Source organism: Dreissena polymorpha, chromosome 9 (assembly GCF_020536995.1).
Source record: "Dreissena polymorpha isolate Duluth1 chromosome 9, UMN_Dpol_1.0, whole genome shotgun sequence".
Taxonomy (NCBI): domain Eukaryota; kingdom Metazoa; phylum Mollusca; class Bivalvia; order Myida; family Dreissenidae; genus Dreissena; species Dreissena polymorpha.
Genome location: NC_068363.1, coordinates 93,407,954 through 93,430,781, shown reverse-complemented (window position 1 = coordinate 93,430,781; position 22,828 = coordinate 93,407,954). Strand labels below are relative to the sequence as shown.

Sequence of the window (22,828 nt, the reverse complement as noted above, 5' to 3'; positions counted from 1 at the left end):
GGCCACACGCGAAGTATCCGTATATATTTTAGATATTTATACGCGCGTTCTTCGAACAAACCTGTTTTAGTGGTTTGTCTGGCGTTGCTATTTGATTCGATTTTTAACAGTATCGAGAATCATTGCGCTCATGCTTAATTCATTAGTTAATATGATGGCATAATTCTTGTTAAATTAATTAAAAATAATATTTATCATGGTATTGTTGTAAAACACATTAAGAATCTATTATTGACATACCATATGATATCGCTGGATATCTTCATTAAACATCTGTCTGGTCTAAAGAAAATTCCAGTTCACCTAGTTCACGCTATAGCGTCTTTATTATGTAACGATTATTTTCCTGGCCGCGAACTCCGATCATCACATAGGGTAGAGACGCAGCGATGACCTGTATGTAAACTCTGACATTCACACACAGTGGCCGCAAATTGACCCGATATACCTCGCGATTTGAAATGCAATGCATTAAAGTGAGTCTTCGCTTCCACTGCTCTCTATACTTTAACATGTTAACATGTTGACAGGAATATGGAAGTTAGTAATAAATATGAGAAAATAGCCTTTAAGTGCAAACGTTCTCGCGCTAAAAATCTTCTGAAAATAAAAGGTGGACGCACAAACTGTATTGATGTCGAGATTGAGTGTAAAACTGTTCTATCTATTAAGCCTTTTCATTAGATATAAAATTGTTTCATGCTGAACACGCAGTAAAACAGTGTTACAAAGACGCGGACATGTTTTCAATGTTCTGGTCGTATTCTCAAATCAGCCAATGCAGTCAATGAAGTGTATTCATCTGTACTTGGCCGCGGGAAGTTTTATGTGAATTCTATTGGACGCTAACAAAGGTCAGGCTAAGGTGAAAAGCTGGCTTAATACAGCTTACGCCGAAAAAAAATGAACAGTCACGAACAATAACATATGATGATTGTTTCTTCAACAAACTGGCAGTAAGCAGACAACTTAAGTCAATCTAAACTAGAAATGGCGCGGCAGAGGCAGACGCGTATCCCCACGACGCATCTTTGACCCAGGGGCGCCCCAGGGTTGGTAATGGGGCCTTGCATAGTTGAGATTGGCCGTATTGTCATAAGAGAAGTTCAGTATCAATTAGAAGTGAATCGGTGTAGAAATGAAGAAGTTATAGTAAAAGGCAATTTTGGGTGGGTGTGGCCTATGTGGGCGGGGCGCCCCAGGGTTGGTTATGGGGCCATGCATAGTTGAGATTGACCGTATTGTCATAAGAGAAGGTCAGTATCAATTAGAAGTGAATCGGTGTAGAAATGAAGAAATTCTAGTAAAAAGCAATTTTGGGTGGGTGTGGCCTATGTGGGCGGGGCGCCCCAGGGTTGGTAATGGGGCCATGCATAGTTGAGATTGACCGTATTGTCATAAGAGAAGTTCAGTATCAATTAGAAGTGAATCTGTTTAGAAATGAAGAATTTATAGTAAAAGGCAATTTTGGATGGGTGTGGCCTATGTGGGCGGGGCGCCCCAGGGCTGGTAATAGGGCCATGCATAGTTTAGATTGACCGTATTGTCATAAGAGAGGTTCAGTATCAATTTGAAGTGAATCGGTGTAGAAATGAAGAAATTATAGTAAAAGGCAATTTTGGGTGGGTGTGGTCTATGTGGGTGGGGCGCCCCAGGATTGGTAATGGGGTCATGCATTGTTGAGATTGACCGTATTGTCATAAGAGAGGTTCAGTTTCAATTTGAAGTAAATCGATGTAGAAATGAAGAAGCTAATGTAAAATAACCTAAAAAAATGAGTGAAAATCTCTGACCCGGCCCACCCCAACCCCCATAACTTTTGACCCAGGGGTCAGATCAAAATTCCAAATAGTGCAGGGTTGACATATGCTTATATCTATCATGTGTGTAGTTTTAAGGTTCTAGTGCTTATAGTGTAGGAGGAGATAGTGGCCAGGACAGACAGACGGCGGAGATAACCACAATTATTTGAAATAGGCCCTTGCATTTCTTCGAAGGGTAACTAAACTGTGCATGCAAGTTAAGAGATCTGTGATTAAAAAATATTTTTTTTTTAAATATTTTCCAAGGAAAATGGTCTTGATAAGGATATCCTTTGTAAGGATATATGTCTGAGAATCAGAAAACAATAAGACACGTACTTTTTCTGACTTTTGATTAAACATGCAAAACAGGCACACTGCTACAAATTTCAGTTCTCAAATTTATATGAAGTAAATCAGTGGTTGCCTCAAACTTTGTGCATACTGCTTGAAAATGTTATACAATTTTATCTATAAAAGTATTAAAATACATTTGGACCATTTGAGTTATTATGATAATCATAATCCTAATATGATGGAGATGATCTGCAGTCCATAGCGGACCTCTCACCAATCTTTCTGCAGTCCATAGCGAACCTCTCACCAATCTTCCTGCAGTCCATAGCGGACCTCTCACCACTCTTTCTGCAGTCCATAGCGGACCTCTCACCAATCTTTCTGCAGTCCATAGCGGACCTCTTACCAATCTTTCTGCGGTCCATAGCGGACCTCTCACCAATCTTTCTGCGGTCCATAGCGGACCTCTCACCAATCTTTCTGCAGTCCATAGCGGACCTCTCACCAATCTTTCTGCAGTCCATAGCGGACCTCTCACCAATCTTTCTGCAGTCCATAGCGGACCTCTCACCAATCTTTCTGCAGTCCATAGCGGACCTCTCACCAATCTGTCTGCAGTCCATAGCGGACCACTCACCAATCTTTCTGCAGTCCATAGCGGACTTCTCACCAATCTTTCTGCAGTCCATAGCGGACCTCTCACCAATCTTTCTGCAGTTCATAGCGGACCTCTCACCAATCTTTCTGCAGTCCATAGCGGACCTCTCACCAATCTTTCTGCAGTCCATAGCGGACCACTCACCAATCTTTCTGCAGTCCATAGCGAACCTCTCACCAATCTTTCTGCAGTCCATTGCGGACCTCTCACCAATCTTTCTGCAGTCCATAGCGGACCTCTCACCAATCTTTATGCAGTCCATAGCGGACCTCTCACCAATCTTTCTGCAGTCCATAGCGGACCTCTCACCAATCTTTCTGCAGTCCATAGCGAACCTCTCACCAATCTTTCTGCAGTCCATAGCGGACCACTCACCAAGCTTTCTGCAGTCCATAGCGGACCTCTCACCAATCTTTCTGCAGTCCATAGCGGACCGCTCACCAATCTTTCTGCAGTCCATAGCGGACCTCTCACCAATCTTTCTGCAGTCCATAGCGGACCTCTCACCAATCTTTCTGCAGTCCATAGCGGACCTCTCACCAATCTTTCTGCAGTCCATAGCGGACCTCTCACCAATCTTTCTGCAGTCCATAGCGGACCTCTCACCAATCTTTCTGCAGTCCATAGCGGACCTCTCACCAATCTTTATGCAGTCCATAGCGGACCTCTCACCAATCTTTCTGCGGTCCATAGCGGACCTCTCACCAATCTTTCTGCAGTCCATAGCGGACCTCTCACCAATCTTTCTGCAGTCCATAGCGGACCTCTCACCAATCTTTCTGCAGTCCATAGCGGACCTCTCATAAATCTTTCTGTTATTGAAAACACAGAATCCCTTGTGAGTGAATGTGAATTGTTTTTAAAAGAGTTAACTTGTTTTAAGCTGTCTGCACCACGGAAAGCGTTAGGCAAAAAAAAATGATTTAAAGAAGACTTATTAGTAAATTGTATTCTGCATGAAACTACAAAATTACTTTTGGATTTCAGGTTTTTACAGCTATAATGCACTTCAGAACACTTCAGAAAGTGTTTTATAATTATGACACTATTGTGTATATGACTTATATAAACGTCAACTCTAATGAGCATTAACTAATGTTAATAATAACACAACACGTGCTACTGCTAAGACGTTTAATATAGAAGTGCGGCATCAGAAAACAGGGTACAGGGTTAACGTTGGCGGGAGCCGTAGTCTGTTTCACAATATAAATATAGTGGTGGCTATACTCTATTTCAAAGTAGAACATTTCATAATAGAACATCTCCCTCTTTTTCTAATAAGCAAAACCAAATATGATTATGTTGTTAAATAATACATTACATGTTTGTATAATACATATGGTATGATAATATCAAAACGTAGGAAATAAATCAAGAGTTTTCAACAAAATATTGACCAATCATAAATGTTAGTTTATAATCAAACTATGGATTCAGATGCCTTTCTTTTGTTAGTATTTAATTTTCTCTATTTCGTCCATTCATTTCCTGCATATTTACGGTTGCAAATCACTAATCGTCCTGCCCGTGTTCCATATCCTGTATCTGGGTTTATGATCGGGTTATTTCGGGGATCTTGGATTGACACTTCAACTTGGGGGTATGAGGGTGTTCATCAGGCTGTAAAACTAAGGCGTCGAATGGCTCAATATCGCTGGTATTTTCGCGCGTTTTGTGCAACACTGACCTGTTTCTGCGAAACGTGCCACCATCGGCCGTTTGAACTATGTACGAGCGGTCACTGTGAACTTTCATTACCTTTCCAATTTTCCAGATTTTTCCAAACTTAATACGAACGCTGTCATTTACTGATAATGGCGCTAACGTTCGCGATGTTTTGTCAAAGTTGGACTTATGTTGTGCCTTAGATTTTTGCATTATTGTGCGTAACTGTTCGTCATTGATTGCTGCAGGTTGCAGTGCTTTGTTTGTGCTTGGTACAATTGATTTGGTTCGACGACCAAGTGCTAATTGACTAGGTGTGTAACCGCACTGTAACGGGGTATTGCGATATTCGAGTAGTTCTAAGTATACGTCGGGTTCGTATTTAATGCTTTTTGCATCAGCTTTTTAGCTGTCCCTACTGTCTTTTTGGCCATTGCTTTGTGGATGACCTGGTGATGACGTTCTGTGTTCGAATCCCCAAGAATCGGCGAATTTCTTAAATTCGGCACACGAAAATTGAGGGCCATTGTCCGATATCAGGATATCGGGAATTGACATTCTTGACATGTGTTTTTGCAATTTCGTTATCACTGTATGTGATCGTGTGTTCGGTAAATGGTCAATTTCAAAGAACGTACTATAGTAGTCGACCGTTAACAAATTCGACTACTATATATACTGCCTGTTATTTAACATAAAAAAACATTACAATCAGAAAGTGTCGTCCTTGATTATTCTTTTCTGACTGCACAGGATAATGTGGGAGGACACTTGACGTACATGCATATAGCTCGTTAGCATAATGTGGGAGGACACTTGAAGTACATGCATATAGCCCGTTAGCATAATGTGGGAGGACACTTGACATACATGCATATAGCCCGTTAGCATAATGTGGGAGGACACTTGACGTACATGCATATAGCCCGTTAGCATAATGTGAGAGGACACTTGACGTACATGCATATAGCCCGTTAGCATAATGTGAGAGGACACTTGACGTACATGCATATAGCCCGTTAGCATAATGTGGGAGGACACTTGACGTACATGCATATAGCCTGTTAGCATAATGTGGGAGGACACTTGACGTACATGCATATAGCCCGTTAGCATAATGTGGGAGGACACTTGACGTACATGCATATAGCCGGTTAGCATAATGTGGGAGGACACTTGACGTACATGCATATAGCCCGTTAGCATAATGTGGGAGGACACTTGACGTAGGACACTTGACGTACATGCATATAGCCCGTTAGCATAATGTGGGAGGACACTTGACGTACATGCATATAGCCTGTTAGCATAATGTGGGAGGACACTTGAGGTACATGCATATAGCCCGTTAGCATAATGTGGGAGGACACTTGACGTACATGCATATAGCCTGTTAGCATAATGTGAGAGGACACTTGACGTACATGCATATAGCCCGTTAGCATAATGTGGGAGGACACTTGAGGTACATGCATATAGCCTGTTAGCATAATGTGGGAGGACACTTGACGTACATGCATATAGCCCGTTAGCATAATGTGAGAGGACACTTGATGTACATGCATATAGCCCGTTAGCATAATGTGGGAGGACACTTGACGTACATGCATATAGCCCGTTAGCATAATGTGGGAGGACACTTGACGTACATGCATATAGCCCGTTAGCATAATGTGAGAGGACACTTGATGTACATGCATATAGCCCGTTAGCATAATGTGGGAGAACACTTGACGTACATGCATATAGCCCGTTAGCATAATGTGGGAGGACACTTGACGTACATGCATATAGCCTGTTAGCATAATGTGGGAGGACACTTGACGTACATGCTTATAGCCCGTTTTCCCAGAATAAGGTAAAAATCTTTTAATGTCTTATATTTTTTTTAAGCATAGATAAAGTGCCCCGCCACCCTGCCCTGGATTTAACCGTTCCTCAGCAACTGGAGATCCTTCGTGACCTTGAACTTGGTCTTGACTGGGAGACAGCCATCACCAGGAATATCTTCTTTCCCCCAAGTAGCATCACCAAGGCGTCCGAAATATACAAGCACATACGCCAAAAACGGGACGAGTTCAATTACAAGTTGATCAGTGATCTGACAATGGCGATGACAGATAATTGCTATTCTGACGAATCAGACAGTTCATAACGATTTTGTGTTTGTTTAAATGAACTTTAAAACAATTATCTGCCTTTTTGGCGAAGGTAAGTTTTTAAATGTTTGCAATATGTTTGTAACTAATTTTTTCTTTAAATAAACAGGGAGCTGTTATGTTATAATCAAAATTTGTCACAATTTTTATGTGGTTTAAGGGTAGATAAATAAGATAAGTTTTATATGCTTAGAAATTATGGATTTGTATCAAATATGGTAAAATTGTGTATGTTAACAATAAAAAAAATTTTGGTCACATTAAAGGGCCTATGTCAATGGGAAACTGGCTGCATAATGCACTTTGTTATTGTATAAATAATATAATTGGCAATTTACTAAAACCTTAGCATTGAATAAAAAATATAAAAAAGTAAGATGTTTGCTAAAAACAAGTAAGCAAAAGTTCTTAACAAAACCAAAGTGTGAATCAAGCTCCTGGCTTACGAGTAACACAAAATTCAGACATCAGACAGAGATTAATCAAACTGCACTATAACGCATATTAAAGAGTCATATTTAGAATGTTGTTACATACAGACAACAAATTCTATTGTCAAAATGACAACATGTAAGGGCCAAAAAATTATAAACCATTACCCATACAATAAGCATATTCTTTCATGGGCATGTAAGCCCTGTTGTTACTGTTACATGAAAAAACTGCGCTGTTATGCATTGTAAAGAGTAAAGTCATCAGACCGAGAATTAACCAACTGCGCTGTCATGCATTGTTGAGTCAAGTCATCAGACAGAGTTGTAACTAACTTCACTATCAAGTCATTAGACTGAGATATACCAACTGCGCTTTGATGCATTTTAAAAAGTCAAATCATCAGACAAAGCAGTAACCACCTGCGCTTAAAGCATTGTAAAGAGTAAAGTCATTAGACAGAGGTGTAACCAACTACCCTGTCATGTATTGTAAAGAGTCAAATCAAAAGACCGAGATGTAACCAAGTGCGCTGTGAAGAGTCAAGTCATCAGACCAAGATGTAACCAACTGCACTGTCATGCATTGTAAGGAGTCAAGTCATCAGACAGAGATGTAAACAACTGTGCTGTCATGCATTGTAAAAAGTCAAATCATCAGACAGAGATGTAACCAACTGCACTGTCATGCATTGTAAAGAGTCAAGCAATCAGACTGAAATGTAACCAACTGCACTGTCATGCATTGTAAAGAGTCATGTCATCAGACAGAGATGTAACCAACTGCGCTGTCATGTATTGTCAAGAGTCAAATCAAAAAACCGAGATGTAACCAACTGAGCTGTCATGCATTGTAAGGAGACAAGTCATCAGACAGAGATGTAACAAACTGCACTTTCATGCATTGTAAAGAGTCAAGTCAACAGACTGAAATGTAACCAACTGCAGTGTCATGCATTGTAAAGAGTAAAGTCATCAGACAGAGATGTAACCAACTGCGCCATCACGCATTGTAAAGAGTCAAGTAATCAGACAGAGATGTAACCAACTGCACTGTCATGCATTGTAAAAAGTGAAGTCATCAGACAGGGATGAAACCAACTGCGCTGTCATGCATTGTCAAGAGTCAAGTCAAAAGATCAAGATGTAACCAACTGAGCTCTCGTGCATTGTAATGATTCAAGTTATCAGACAGCGATGTAACCAACTGCACTTTCATGCATTGTAAAGAGTCAATTCATCAGACAGAGATGTAACCAACTGCACTGTCACGCATTGTAAAGAGTCAAGTAATCAGACAGAGATGTAACCAACTGCACTGTCATGCATTGTAAAGAGTAGTCATCAGACAGAGATTTAACCAACTGCGCTGTCATGCATTGTTGAGTCAAGTCATCAGACAGATTTGTAACTAACTTCACTATCAAGTCATAAGACTGATATATACCAACTGCGCTTTGATGCATTTTAAAAAGTCAAATCATCAGACAAAGCAGTAACCACCTGCGCTTAATGCATTGTAAAGAGTAAAGTCATCAGACAGGGGTGTAACCAACTGCCCTGTCATGTATTGTCAAGAGTCAAATCAAAAGACCGAGATGTAACCAACTGCGCTGTAAAGAGTCAAGTCATCAGACCAAGATGTAACCAACTGTGCTGTCATGCATTGTAAGGAGTCAAGTCATCAGACAGAGATGTAAACAACTGTGCTGTCATGCATTGTAAAAAGTCAAGTCTTCAGACAGAGATGTAACCAACTGCACTGTCATGCATTGTAAAGAGTCAAGAAATCAGACTGAAAGGTAACCAACTGCACTTGTCATGCATTGTAAAGAGTCAAGTCATCAGACAGAGATGTAACCAACTATGCTATCATGCATTGTACAGAGTCAAGTCATCAGACAGAGATGTAACCAACTGCGCTGTCATGTATTGTCAAGAGTCAAATCAAAAGACAGAGATGTAACCAACTGCGCTGTCATGCATTGTAAGGAGTCAAGTCATCAGACAGAGATGTAACCAACTGCACTTTCATGCATTGTAAAGAGTCAAGTCAACAGACTGAAATGTAACCAACTGCACTGTCATTAATTGTAAAGAGTCAAGTCATCAGACTAGAGATGTAACCAACTGCGCCATCACGCATTGTAAAGAGTCAAGTAATCAGACAGAGATGTAACCAACTGCACTGTTATGCATTGTAACGAGTCAAGTAATCAGACAGAGATGTAACCAACTGCACTGTCATGCATTGTAAAGAGTGAAGTCATCAGACAGGGATGTTACCAACTGCGCTGTCATGCATTGTCAAGAGTCAAGTCAAAAGATCAAGATGTAACCAACTGAGCTCTCGTGCATTGTAATGATTCAAGTTATAAGACAGAGATGTAACCAACTACACTTTCATGCATTGTAAAGAGTCATGTCAACAGACTGAAATGTAACCAACTGCACTGTCATGCATTGTAAAGAGTCAAGTCATCAGACAGAGATGTAACCAACTGCACTGTCACGCATTGTAAAGAGTCAAGTAATCAGACAGAGATGTAACCAACTGCACTGTCATGCATTGTAAAGAGTAAAGTCATTAGTCAGAGATGTAGCCAACTGCGCTGTCATGCATTGTCAAGAGTCAAGTCAAAAGACCAAGATGTAACCATCTGGGCTTTCATGCATTGTGAAGAGTCAAGTCGTTAGACCAAGATGTAACCGACTGAGCTCTCGTGCATTGTAATGATTCAAGTTATCACACCGAGATATTACCTACTGCACTGTCATGCATTGTAAAGAGTCAAGTTATCACACTGAGATGTATCCAACTGCGCTTTCATGCATTGTAAAGATTCAAGTTATCACAACGAGATGTAACCGACAGCGCTATCATGCATCAAGGTATCAAACAGAGATGTAACCAACTGCACTGTCATGAATTGTAGAGTCAAGTTATCACACTGAGATGTAACCAACTACGCTCTCATGCATTGTTAAGATTAAAGTTATCACACTGAGATGTAACCAACTGCACTATCATGCATTGTAAAGTCAAGTCATCAGACAGAGATGTAACCAACTGCACTGTCATGAATTGTAAAGAGTCAAGTCATCAGACTGAGATGAAATCAACTGAATGAGATAGTTATGGCCCGGACAAGCTCATTTATGGCCATTTTTTACCTTTGAACTCAAAGCGTGACCTTTGCCACGAAATATCGACGTAATTCTTTCGTGCGACACACCGTCTAATTATGGTGAACAAATGTGCCAAATGATTTTAAAATCTCACAATGAACGACAAAGTTATGGCCCGGACAAGCTTGCTCCGCCCACTCACAAGCCAGCCCACATGCCGACATTTTTCAATCTAATTACCTTTTTTTTTCCTTCTGAAAACCTAGTTAAAAATGCACCACCCCCTGGCTACCATGTTTTCAACAAACAGGAAAAATGCACGGCCATGTTTTTCAACCATACGGAACAATATTTTAACTCATCCAAAATATCATTTGGACAAATCTTCTAAGTTTCATGAAGATCGGACAACAAAAGGGGTCTTCAGAGTGTTAACAAGGTTTTACTATTATAGCCATATCAGGAAAAATGTCCCACCCCCTGGCTACTATGTTTTTTAACCAGAACCATTTTCTAACTTTTCCAAGATACCATTAAAACAAATGTGATATCATTGGGATAAATCTTCTGACAAAGTTTCATGAAGATCGGACAATAAATGTGGCCTCTATAGTGTTAAGAAGGTTTTACTATAGCCTATTTGGAAAAATACCCGCCCCCTGCCTACCATGTTTCTCAACAAACCAGAATCATTTTTTTTATCTTGTCCAAGATATTATTGAGACACATTTTCTGACAAAGTTTCATGATGATCAGACAATAAATGTAGCCTCCAGAATGTTAACAAGGCTCTACTAAAGCCATATAAAGACAAATGCCTCGCCCCCCGGCAGCCATGTTTTTCAACCAACCGGAACCATTTTCAAACCCATCCAAGATATTATTGCAACAAATTCTTCTGACCAAGTTTCATGAAGATCGGACAATAAATGTGGCCACTTTAGTATTAACAAGGTTTTACTATAGCCATAATAAGCCAGATAAGGAAAAGTGCCCAGCCACCAGGTGCCCATGTTTTTTTTCAACCAACCGGAACCATTTTTGGACTGGTCCAAGATATCGTTGGGACAAAACGTCTGACCAAATTTCATGATGAACGGACAATAAATGTGGCCTCTATAGTGTTAAGAAGGTTTTACTAGAGCCTATTTGGAAAAATACCCGCCCCCTGCCTACCATGTTTCTCAACAAACCAGAACCATTTTTTTTATCTTGTCCAAGATATTATTGAGACACATTTTCTGACAAAGTTTCATGATGATCAGACAATAAATGTAGCCTCCAGAATGTTAACAAGGCTCTACTAAAGCCATATAAAGACAAATGCCTTGCCCCCCGGCAGCCATGTTTTTCAACCAACCGGAACCATTTTCAAACCCATCCAAGATATTATTGCAACAAATCTTCTGACCAAGTATCATGAAGATCGGACAATAAATGTGGCCACTTTAGTATTAACAAGGTTTTACTATAGCCATAATAAGCCAGATAAGGAAAAGTGCCCAGCCACCAGGTGCCCATGTTTTTTTTCAACCAACCGGAACCATTTTTGGACTGGTCCAAGATATCGTTGGGACAAAACGTCTGACCAAATTTCATGATGAACGGACAATAAATGTGGCCTCTAGTGTTCACAAGGTTTTACTAAAACTAGTAAAGCCATATATAGCCATATATGGAAAAATGCCCCGTCCCCTGGCGGGCATGTTTTTCAACCAATCGGAACCATTTTTGAACTCGTCCAAGATATCATTCCCTTTTCATTGCCTTAATTTAAGTCTTTGGGGTCGATAAGCAATCTGACCTTGTCATTTTTCAGCGACACCACCACAGAGCTGACCCATTTTGTTGGTTCCTTCACCGGTGTAATGTATTAGTTTTCCTTCATTTCTCTCTTTCTATCACACAAGGTTTTATGGACGCTGCTACCCTACGTGGGGCATGGATCACACCTTTAGCACTTTCATCCACTTTGATCGAGTAGTGTCCGGGTAGTGTACCAGTTGTTTGAGTTCTGGGAAGTCACGAGCTAATTCTTCTTTGCTTTGCTGGTCAGTGTTGTTTATCCTCTGCACTAGACCAAGCTCTTCAACCATGTTTCCACTTAAGATGTTTTCTTGTGACAAGTTGACGATCTCAAAGCGTGTGCTGATCACTTTGTCACCACTTTTGACAGGAATGAAAATCGATCCCAATGGTTTTATTTGATGGTTGGTGTATGATTTCAGTGTTTTGATGAGCGATGCAGTTGAAAATTGTTCCTGATTTTGTCATATTCTGCTTTAACCAAAATGTTACACTTTGCACTGGTATCTATTCGTATTGTCACACACGTCTAGTTTTACAAGCCATTTGTCATAGACAGTGTTCACCCTCTGATCTATATCGGAGGCCGTGTGCATGTGGAAAAGTTCTTCATCACTGCTTTCTTCCTCAGTGCTGCTGTATGCATATTCTTCGCTTTGTATCTTGTTTACATTGTTGCGTCTTAATTTGCATAGTTTGAACCAGTGATTTATCTTCTTACAATAGTGACATGTGGCCCCGTATGCTCGGTACATTACATGCAGTCACTTTTCAATGTGCTCATATTTACTGATATCCTTTAAATGTTTGATATTGACTAATAAATACTCAAGTTGACAGTTGCTTAGTAGATTTTATTCTAAGAAAATATATAATTGATAGAAAGGTAGACATGGGGTACTTGATTAATACTTGGCATTTATGTCTGTCTGTTCGTTTGAACAAACTTGTCTGATGAAGTATCACTTTTCAGCATACCACATCTTGCTTTAATTATTTTCCATGATTTTCAATATACATTAAAAATTGCTCTAGGTATGCCCCCATTTAAACTCTAAATGTGTATATTTTTCTACATCTTAGAAGGGATCTGTTATTGACGTAACAAGGTCTGGTTTTATTGGTCATTTAATGGCTCACCAATGTTTATAAAGATGAATGTTTTACAGTGAATTCTTCCATGTTATCCATCTAAATGAATATTAAGGGATTGTTCTTATGATATTCAATTTTTGTCTGAAACACAAAACAAAGCTATAACATGTCAAGAAGTTTATTTTATAGCAATATGTTCAATTAAATACATTAACAAAACAATAAGAAATATTTTCAAGAATGTGAATTACTAAAAGCAATTTACATGCACCTGTTGCTAAAAGACTGGACAAATAAAACATTGAAATGCAATTTACATGCATATGATGTTTAATTAAACAAACAATTGTTTCAATTTATTTCTAAAAAAAGAAAAACAACTTACTTGCATCCTTTGTTTAAACACCCTAAATTGTGTAAACCAATGTAACACATGTTTACAGGGAAAGCTTGTCATTTTTCCCATTAAGGTTAAAAAATAAAACAACTAGTTTGACATTAAATTACATCAACAAAATATGAGTTAGTTTTGACTCAATTATAAACATTTGCATTCTGATTTACCAAAACACTTTAACACAATACAGAACTACAGTCCTTTGGAAAGCTTTGATATTCTTAAAATGCTGATAGTCTTAAAATAAGCCTTGTCATGCCAAAATAGGTCTTATGCCGTATGTGGCCGCCTGCGCAGTTGTGAAGTCCAGTCAGGAGCTACCATGTCTGCTTTAGTCAAGCAAGGATTCTGGATCTTGAAGCTCCTGACTAGACTGTGAGGATGCGCAGGCTGGTCTGATCCATGGAGGCTGATCGGGTGCAAGGCTGGTCATATTGCATCGTAAGAGCCATTTTTGCATGACCTGGCTAAATTTTAAATATACTCGTATGGTATCATACAATAAAAAACATGTTCTGTGAAAAAAAGTCGTTGCAGACATACATACATAAATATACATTAAACAAATATAAAGGACAATTCACTGTTAATGCAATCATATTGAAAAATAATACAAGATGCCTGATTACAACATGTGCTGTCTGCTGTCAAGAATGACATTGATATTGTAAATCTTTATAAAAAAAATAAGTTAGACTTGGAGCTTGGGATATATTCTCTATATATCATCTCAGGGCAAACATGTAATAACATCATTATCTAATGAAAAATAACAGTCTTTGCAAGCTGTAAAATGCCCATATTTCAGCATTGACCCCATTGTGTGAAATTGACATGGTGAGTTTACTAAAAATAATATAAAAGATCTGGTTTCTACCTCATAAATGGTCTTTCCAAGATAAAACATTAAGATAATTAAGCAACATATAAAGAGTTTCAGTTAATTGGAATCACGTCTTTTTCATAAGACAATTATGTTAGCTTTATTAAGATGACTGAAAACAGGCTCCACAATCAAGTACACATTAGGGTTAGTTTATATGTGCACCAATTAACAACTGAAACTAAATTCATCCACTTCTTGAAAATTGTTTTAGTTTGATCCCATACAAATAAGTTAACAAGCACACACAAATAAAAAACAAGAAATGTGTTTGTCAGAAACACTATGTCCCCTTGTGCGCTGCTTTGATTAAGTTTTTTTGACATTTGACCTTGAAGGATGACCTTGACCTTGACCTTTCACCACTCAAAATGTGCAGCTCCATGAGATACACATGCATGCCAAATATCAAGTTGCTTTCTTCAATATTGCAAAAGTTATTGCAAATGTTAAAGTTGGCGCAAACCAACAGACCAACCAACCAACAGACCACTATAATGGTGGGGGACATAAAAATTCACAACATCATTATATACTTGTAGCATAGTAGAATCAATACAAAGCTATAAACATTGATTTTCAATTAAAAGAAAATCTGCAACAAACATGTTTTTGCAATCAACAATGAAATGTTAAAATATTGATATTAACACAATTATATTGCACATCATAATGTCTTGTATTTTTTTAACAACTTCATAGATAGTGTGTGTTTTGTATACTCAAAAGTATCAGTGGCTATTTGTTATGCAAGACAAATCAGTCAAGTGCCATATATGCTGAAACAATTTAGCCTTGTTTTGGGAAACCTGGGCATAATGCATATGCATAAAGTGTTGTCTAAGGTTAAGCCTGTGCAGTCTGCAACAAACAGTTGAAAGACATTCCAACCAATTGTTAACAATACTTAATCTTTATTTGTGTAATTGATTTACTTCCATTCATGGAATGTCAATGACACATCACACATTGTCAGGATATTTATAATTTAATACAGGAAACAGTTCTATGCATTATATTGTTAAACAGTAATTTAATTAAAATTTGATGAATATTAAGAATGGAATGATAACTGCGCATTTTATTGACACAGATATTCTGAAACAAATCTTTGCAATGCATGCATGGGTGCATGCTGGTTGGGTTTTAGCAGAGTACCAATAGAATGAAAGGAATATCTTCTCGGAATTATAGTTTAATGTTTTGACCAAATATGCCCACATTTACTCCACTTACCACAGTAGCCCACATTTGTTCTATATACAATTAGACCACAGTCGCACGCTTTTATTCTACTTACACTTTGACCAAATATGCCCACATTGTTCTACTAAACGTTTTTGCCACAATCACCCACATTGTTCTACTCAACATTTGACCACAATGGCCCACATTGTTCTACTAAACATTTGACCACAAGCGCCCACATTAATTCTAATTAAGACTGCCAACATTTATTCTACAATGGTTTGACCACAATTGTCCATATTTATTCTAAAAAATATTTGACCACAGTTGCCCACATTTATTCTAGTAAAGATTTGACCACATATGACCATATTTATTTTAAAATGGTTTGACCTCAATTAATGCCCACATTTATTCTAATAAAGATTTGACCAGAATTGCCCACATTTATTTTCTTAACAGTTTGACCACATATGCCCACATTTACTCTTCCAATGCTTTGACAACAGATACCCTCATTTGTTCTACTAACAGTTTGGCATTTGCCCGACATCTTGTTTAGATGAAAGTGGAGTTGTCTAGAAAATCTATTGACCCACCAAAATCATTCAGAGACATGGGCTTGTGGGTTGCTGCTTAAATGTATACCCATCTCCCTAAACAAAGCCCATGTTGATGACTGTGGCCTAGGCTCTAGACATCCAACATGGACCAGTGGAATGTATGTAAAGTGTGTGTTTCTAATCATTTAATAAAATACTACAGTAAGCTTGTGTAAATTAAACATGCATGGTTACTGACGAACATGGCCTACAGTTAACAGGACCAAAACGTACTACCTGCAAACACACCATAACAATTGCTGATTGCCCATTCATGTTTTAGTTACATTCTAGTAACAAATAGGTATCAAATTATAACATTTAACACTTCACAATTTTATAGAAGACTTATATAAATACTGTGCCATGGACAGTGCAAACAAATGTGAAGTAGCCAAATAAATATCATGACCTTGCACTTTTCATGTTAATGCCAATTAGCAACATAAAAGTTATGCTCATACACTTTCCAAGTTAACGCCCATTTTCTAAGTAAATACCATGCCACTGGACTGCATAATAAATACTTATTAGAAATATTAATCAATGTAAATTGCCAATTAGCAATCTCACACTTGTTGACAGTGCAAAGTACAATTCAATCATCACATATGACAGCAATGTCAGTTAAGGGTCGTGCAGTTTGTACTTCACAACTTTAGGGGTCTCGTAGTTTGTACTTTACATTTTTCGTCTTGACCGTGGCTTCCCGGGCAGTTTTGGTTCCTGGTTTGTTCCGGTAGCGGTCATAGATGCCCTGCAGCCGTATATGGACGTCTCCCAACAGGGGGCGCTTCACCGGTTCCCCCTCCCAGCACTCCGACATCAGGTCCCAACACTCGTCATCAAACACTGTCAACTGCTCTGGGCGCAGACCTGAATAGGAAAAACATTGAATTACAATACTAGCAAGAAATTCTACTACCCTAGTTAACCATGAAGTTTAAAGCTTGAATAAATTATCTTGTAGCAATTGTAGTGGGAGGAAGGTTACTTTGTTCAAAACACTGTCGACTGCTCTGGTCTCTGGTCCCTGAAGAGGAAACAGGTTTCCTAACGATAACACAACAATAAGAGTAAGAAATGTTACTCTCTCAGTTTATCTCTTAGGAATCAGAGCTTAAATAATTCATCTTATAAAAATCATTGTGGGTGGAAATTATTTTGTTGCATAAACTGGGAACTGCTCCAGTCCTAATCCAGAAGAGTTTAAATGCAGGTCTCTTGGAAAAACCTGTCTTAAAGTTTGTGCATAATGTATCATCCCGGATTTGTCTTTGCAGTCTTCAAATGCTAATCAGGGACGACACTTTCTGCATAGACTTGATGTTTGTTAAAGGGACCGTCAACCATGAATGACAAAAAAAGACAAGTTCTAAAATACGGCATTTTTTTACAATTATTAGTTTATATTGATTAAAATATCGTGACAGGCATATTACATTACTTGAAAAAAGTTGTTCAGTGTTCATATTTTCATATATTCAGTAATAAAATTTTACTGGGTATGTGTACCAGGTAACTACAAGTTAACTATAAATAACGCAAGTAGATTGAATATCATCGTCACGTGGTAAACCCATGAAAGCAAATTGTGCATGCATAGTGAATTGTATATATTTTATATATAAAATGATCAATCTACTTGCGTTATTTATAGTGTGTATATCGTTATGTCAACTATTTTCATGATGTACTTTCGATTTTACATCGCAAAATATTATTACCGAATATACTGAAAATATGAACTTTTTTCAAGTAATGTAATATACCAGTAGTGATATTTTACTCAATATAAACTAATAATTGTAAAAAAAATACGGTATTTTAGAACTTTTTTTTTTTCATCATTCATGGTCGACGATCACTTTAAGAAAAAAGGGCTCTAAGTGAAAAATTTGAAAGGGGAAAGTGTCATCCCGTATTTGCCTGTGCCGACTACTTAGACAAGTCAAGGAAAATACTTAATGCACAAGCATAAAGCGTTTTTTACCTAAGCGCAGCTTAGTTACAACGATAATAGTCAGGAATAGACAAGTTTTAGGTAGATTATGGGTTGAGTTGAAAGCCTAAATAAACGATCATACACATACATTAATGGACCACTTCTCTATTCTAACAGTTGAAACTCACTGATTGTTCTACATTTAAGAACAAAGTTATGTTTTAAAACTAACTCTTAATAGAAAATGTTCCCAATACTGAGAACCATTTTGATCTACTTAGAAGTATTCATGACCGATTATGATAAAATCAATATATTTTATTCATTTTCAATATTTAAATAGATCAAAATGCCCAGTACCTCGTTTGACATTGTTCCAAAGCTGATCCTTGTTGGCACACAGTTCAAAGTTCTGTGGCAGACGCACGTTTCCCGCACATATATACCAGAAGAGTATGCCGAATGCATACACATCCACACTGCTGTCATAGCGCCCTGAGAACAGCTCGGGGGCCATGTGGATTGGCGTGCCTGGAATGAAATCAAATCAGGGCTTTTGAACAACTCTTATATACTGACTGAAGACATAGATCAAATTGTGTTTGTTTTTGTGATAGTACAAGATATACTTTAAGGAAGAAAATGATATTTTCAGGAGAGCTAGTCACTGACTTATAATAAACAACAATTATAACTTAATACCAATCCTAACTTGCAGCATTTTTAACCCTTTCAGTGCGGGAACCGAATTTTGAAGGCCTTTGCAAACAGTTTGGATCCAGATTAGACGCCACAGAACGTGGCGTCTCATCAGGATCCAAACTGTTTGCTATTCTGATAGTATTCTTTGAAAAAAAATCGAAGAAAATGCTTATTTTAGAAATTCAGCAGACGACATTTTAGCAGACGACAAATTTCCCAGCATGCAAAGGGTTAACCCCTTTCCACTCAGATACCCACATTGATGCATTTGTAATCCCTTTGAAATTCAAATTTAAATTGAAGACCTTTTTTTACTAGATTAAAGTTTGTAAAGGGATCTTTTTCAACTCTTAGACACTGATGTGCAGCAAACAGCATAAACCCTGAACAGTTTGAGAGTTACTCGCAGGCTGTTCTGGTTTTAAGCTGGTTGCATACAGCCATTTTCATTTTGCTTGTGAGCAGTAAAGGGTTTAATATTCTTCCTGCAGTACGTACCAACGATGCTACCACTCATCATGGCTTCTGGCTTACAGAATCCTAGGTCTGTTATTTTGGCACGGTTGTCTTTATCCAGCTGCAAGAAAAATAACACATGCTGAAATGACTGTCTTAACACTTATATGAAAGTGAAGTGCACATTGTCTTCTTTTTGGTTTGACTGTCTTAACACTTATATGAAAGTGAAGTGCACATTGTCTTCTTTTTGGTTTGAGTTCAGTAGCCCATGTGGCCTTCTATGCTTTTTTATATTAAATTGTTGGAAAATGTTTGTTCAAATATCAAACAATGGAAGAATAAAGAAGACTAGATTAAATTGAATTCCTTTAAAACAAGAATATGTAATCATTTAACATCATTCAAATATTTTGCCACAGAAGGGACGCACTACTATCTACTTACCAGCATGTTTATCAAGGAATCAAGTTCTCTACAAACTGCCATGTTTTTCAAGGAATCAAGTTCTCTCTACTAATTGCCATGTTTATCAAGAAATCAAGTTCTCTCTACTAACTAGCATGTTTATCCGGAAATCAAGTCCTCTCTTACTTGCATATTGTTGATTTTCAACGTGTTTTTTAAGAAATATGTCACCTTACCCATTTTCTTACCAGCTTGATTGTGTAGTTAAGTCTCAAATATCTCTACTTACCAGCTTGTGCAGTGAGGTCTCATATATCTCTACTTACCAGCATCATTGGGTAGTTAAGTCTCAAACATCTCTACTTACCAGCATGATTGTGTAGTTAAGTCTAAATATATCTACTTACCAGCTTGATTGCCTAGTTAAGTCTCATATACCCGGGCTCATATATCTCTACTTACCAGCACGTTTTTCAGCTTGATGTCCCTGTGTACTAGGCCCTGACTGTGCAAGTAGCGGATCCCTTCCACCACATCCATAGCCACCTGGAGTCTGAAGGACAAGACACGGGACAATCGCGGCTTGTCATAGAAATCACAAATATGCCCCTATGTTGGTAGTCATTACAAGCAGCAAGTTGTAACAAGAGCAGTCCAAAGACAGAGCAATCAAACATTTTTCCGCTTAGATAGCGTAAAAAACATTTTCTGTCAGTCACCACATATAATTATACTGCAGACATATTTGTTGCTGAATATCTGCAACAGTTATATAGTTAGGTTTGTTATACTGTGATAATTAAATATATGTATATCATCCTAACATTGCTGTTTATAAGTATGCCAAATTTTATGTAAAAATCTGGGTTTTTCAGAATTTCAAGAATTGTTAAGTTGCTATATTCTTTCCTTCTTTTTCATGGATGTTATAACTTGAGCGATATCTAAATACATTTCTGCACAGGCTAATCAGGAAGAACAATTCAGCATAAAATGGTTGTAAAGAATATACTACATTAAAACAAAACTAAATCATAAAGTAGGAAGTGACGTCACTGATTAGCCTGTGATGACTGCACAGGCTAAGCTGGGATGACGCTTTACGACATTCATATAGCCCCATTTTCCAAGATCAAAGCTCATTTCATGGATAGCATACCTGGGCACCCACTCCAGGTGTTGCTTGATTGCCGTGTAGAGGTCCCTCTGTAGGCGGTCCATCACCAACAGTACGGCCGGAGTGGTCCCCCCTCCATACGAGTAGTCAATGATGGACCCCCGCAGCATCACTATCCGGTCATGCTCATTTATATTTCTGACAAATGAAAATTAGTTGATATTTAATAGGAGCAAAAAGAAGCAGTCAATAGGATAAACCCTTTCCCACTCAGAAGCAAAATGAAAATGGCTCTTTGCAACCAGCATAAAATCAGAACTTGCTGTTCAAAATATTTCAGCATCTCAGGGTAAGAAACTAAGCCTTCAAAACTTGAATCTGTTAAGAAAGCTGCTTAATTTGATTTGATTCTAAAAGAGACTTTAAACAGGTCAAAATTCATATCTGAGCCCGAAAGGGTATAAAGGAAAACTGATGCAGATTTACTTGACATTCAACATGTGCACTTTTTTCATGTATTTGTCAGACAAGGAAAGCTGCCTGTCATCTTCAGCATGCTCCATTTGATGAGTGACAATATTATTTATAACCAAGCAACTTCACCTGTTGTTGTTATCCAATGAAAATAGTCTTTAACTCACTTGCTTCAAAGCAGCATTTTTTATAATTTTCTGACAAACATTGCTATTAAGCAAGCAAATTTTTCAGTTACATACCATGCCATAGTTTTATTGTACGTAAAGTCAGAACTTAATTCTGAAGACAGAGAACCCCATACTTGGTATAGAAGAACTCCAGTGCCAGGTCATTCCAATGCTTATCATCAGGGGGGACCACTGACTTCACTGCACAAGGGGAATATGTAGCCCAGGTGTCGCAGGAGTAGACAACTCCGTACTGACCCCGACCGATCTCTCGGCCCATCACTGGCATGCCTGCAAACATTTGAATCATGTACATGGCTTAAGGTTAATTTGTTTAGAAACTAGAAAAGGAATGTAGGTAAAACATATTCATCTTGAATCACTGTGATGGAAAATTATATAGTTATGCACATCCATATGAATTGACTCCAAGTGATTCCATATTTTTGGGGCTGGTTATCAAACCTGATTTCCATTTTATGGGAACAAACATTAACAAGGGCTGTTTGTAAAACATGCATGCCCCCCATATGGGCTCTCAGTTGTAGTGACAGCCATTGTGTGAATATGTTTTTTGTCACTGTGACCTTGACCTTTGACCTAGTGACCTGAAAATCAATAGGGTCATCTGCCAGTCATGATCAATGTACCTATGAAGTTTCATGATCCTTGGCATAAGCGTTCTTGAGTTATCATCCGGAAACCATTTTACTATTTCCGGTCACCATGACCTTGACCTTTGACCTAGTGACCTGAAAATCAATAGGGGTCATCTGCGAGTCATGATCAATGTACCTATGAAGTTTCATGATCCTAGGCATAAGCGTTCTTGAGTTATCATCCGGAAACCATTTTACTATTTCGGGTCACCGTGACCTTGACCTTTGACCTAGTGACCGAAAAATCAATAGGGGTCATCTGTGAGTCATGATCAATCTACCTATCAAGTTTCATGATCCTAGGCATAAGCGTTCTTGAGTTATCATCCGGAAACCATTTGACTATTTCGGGTCACCGTGACCTTGACCTTTGACCTAGTGACCTGAAAATCAATAGGGGTCATCTGCAAGTCATGGTCAATCTACCTATCAAGTTTCATGATTCTAGGCATAAGCGTTCTTGAGTTATCATCCGGAAACCATTTTACTATTTCGGGTCACCATGACCTTGACCTTTGACCTAGTGACCTGAAAATCAATAGGGGTCAACTGCGAGTCATGATCAATGTACCTATCAAGTTTCATGATCCTAGGCATAAGCGTTCTTGAGTTGTCATCCGGAAACCATTTTACTATTTCGGGTCACCGTGACCTTGACCTTTGACCTAGTGACCTGAAAATCAATAGGGGTCATCTGTGAGTCATGATCAATCTACCTATCAAGTTTCATGATCCTAGGCATAAGCGTTCTTGAGTTATCATCCGGAAACCATTTTACTATT

At 38.3% G+C, this 22,828-nt stretch overlaps 2 protein-coding genes and 1 long non-coding RNA gene across 5 annotated transcripts in view; 1 reads left to right on the top strand and 2 right to left on the bottom strand.

Moving 5' to 3' along the window:
- Positions 1-2,329: 2,329 nt before the first annotated feature.
- On the bottom strand, positions 2,330-3,547 carry LOC127846271 (uncharacterized). The gene has a single exon (XM_052377441.1). The coding sequence runs from the start codon at positions 3,545-3,547 to the stop codon at positions 2,330-2,332; it is 1,218 nt and encodes a 405-aa protein (XP_052233401.1).
- Positions 3,548-5,279: 1,732 nt separating this feature from the next.
- Positions 5,280-6,197, top strand: LOC127846763 (uncharacterized). Its single transcript, XR_008033652.1, has 3 exons — positions 5,280-5,651; positions 5,756-5,800; positions 5,891-6,197. It is a non-coding gene; the product is annotated as an uncharacterized LOC127846763 (long non-coding RNA).
- A 7,010-nt stretch (positions 6,198-13,207) lies between these two features.
- Positions 13,208-22,828, bottom strand: part of LOC127846741 (dual serine/threonine and tyrosine protein kinase-like) — a 51,631-nt gene continuing 42,010 nt past the window's right edge. For all 3 annotated transcript variants that reach the window (XM_052378235.1, XM_052378236.1, XM_052378237.1), the window contains 6 exons: positions 21,522-21,678; positions 20,786-20,941; positions 20,089-20,179; positions 19,261-19,339; positions 18,421-18,591; positions 13,208-16,991 (listed from right to left, as the gene is read on the bottom strand). In XM_052378235.1, coding sequence (XP_052234195.1) covers positions 16,774-16,991; positions 18,421-18,591; positions 19,261-19,339; positions 20,089-20,179; positions 20,786-20,941; positions 21,522-21,678 — 872 coding nt within the window. In that variant the 3' untranslated portion in view covers positions 13,208-16,773. The remainder of the gene's footprint in view (positions 16,992-18,420; positions 18,592-19,260; positions 19,340-20,088; positions 20,180-20,785; positions 20,942-21,521; positions 21,679-22,828) is intronic.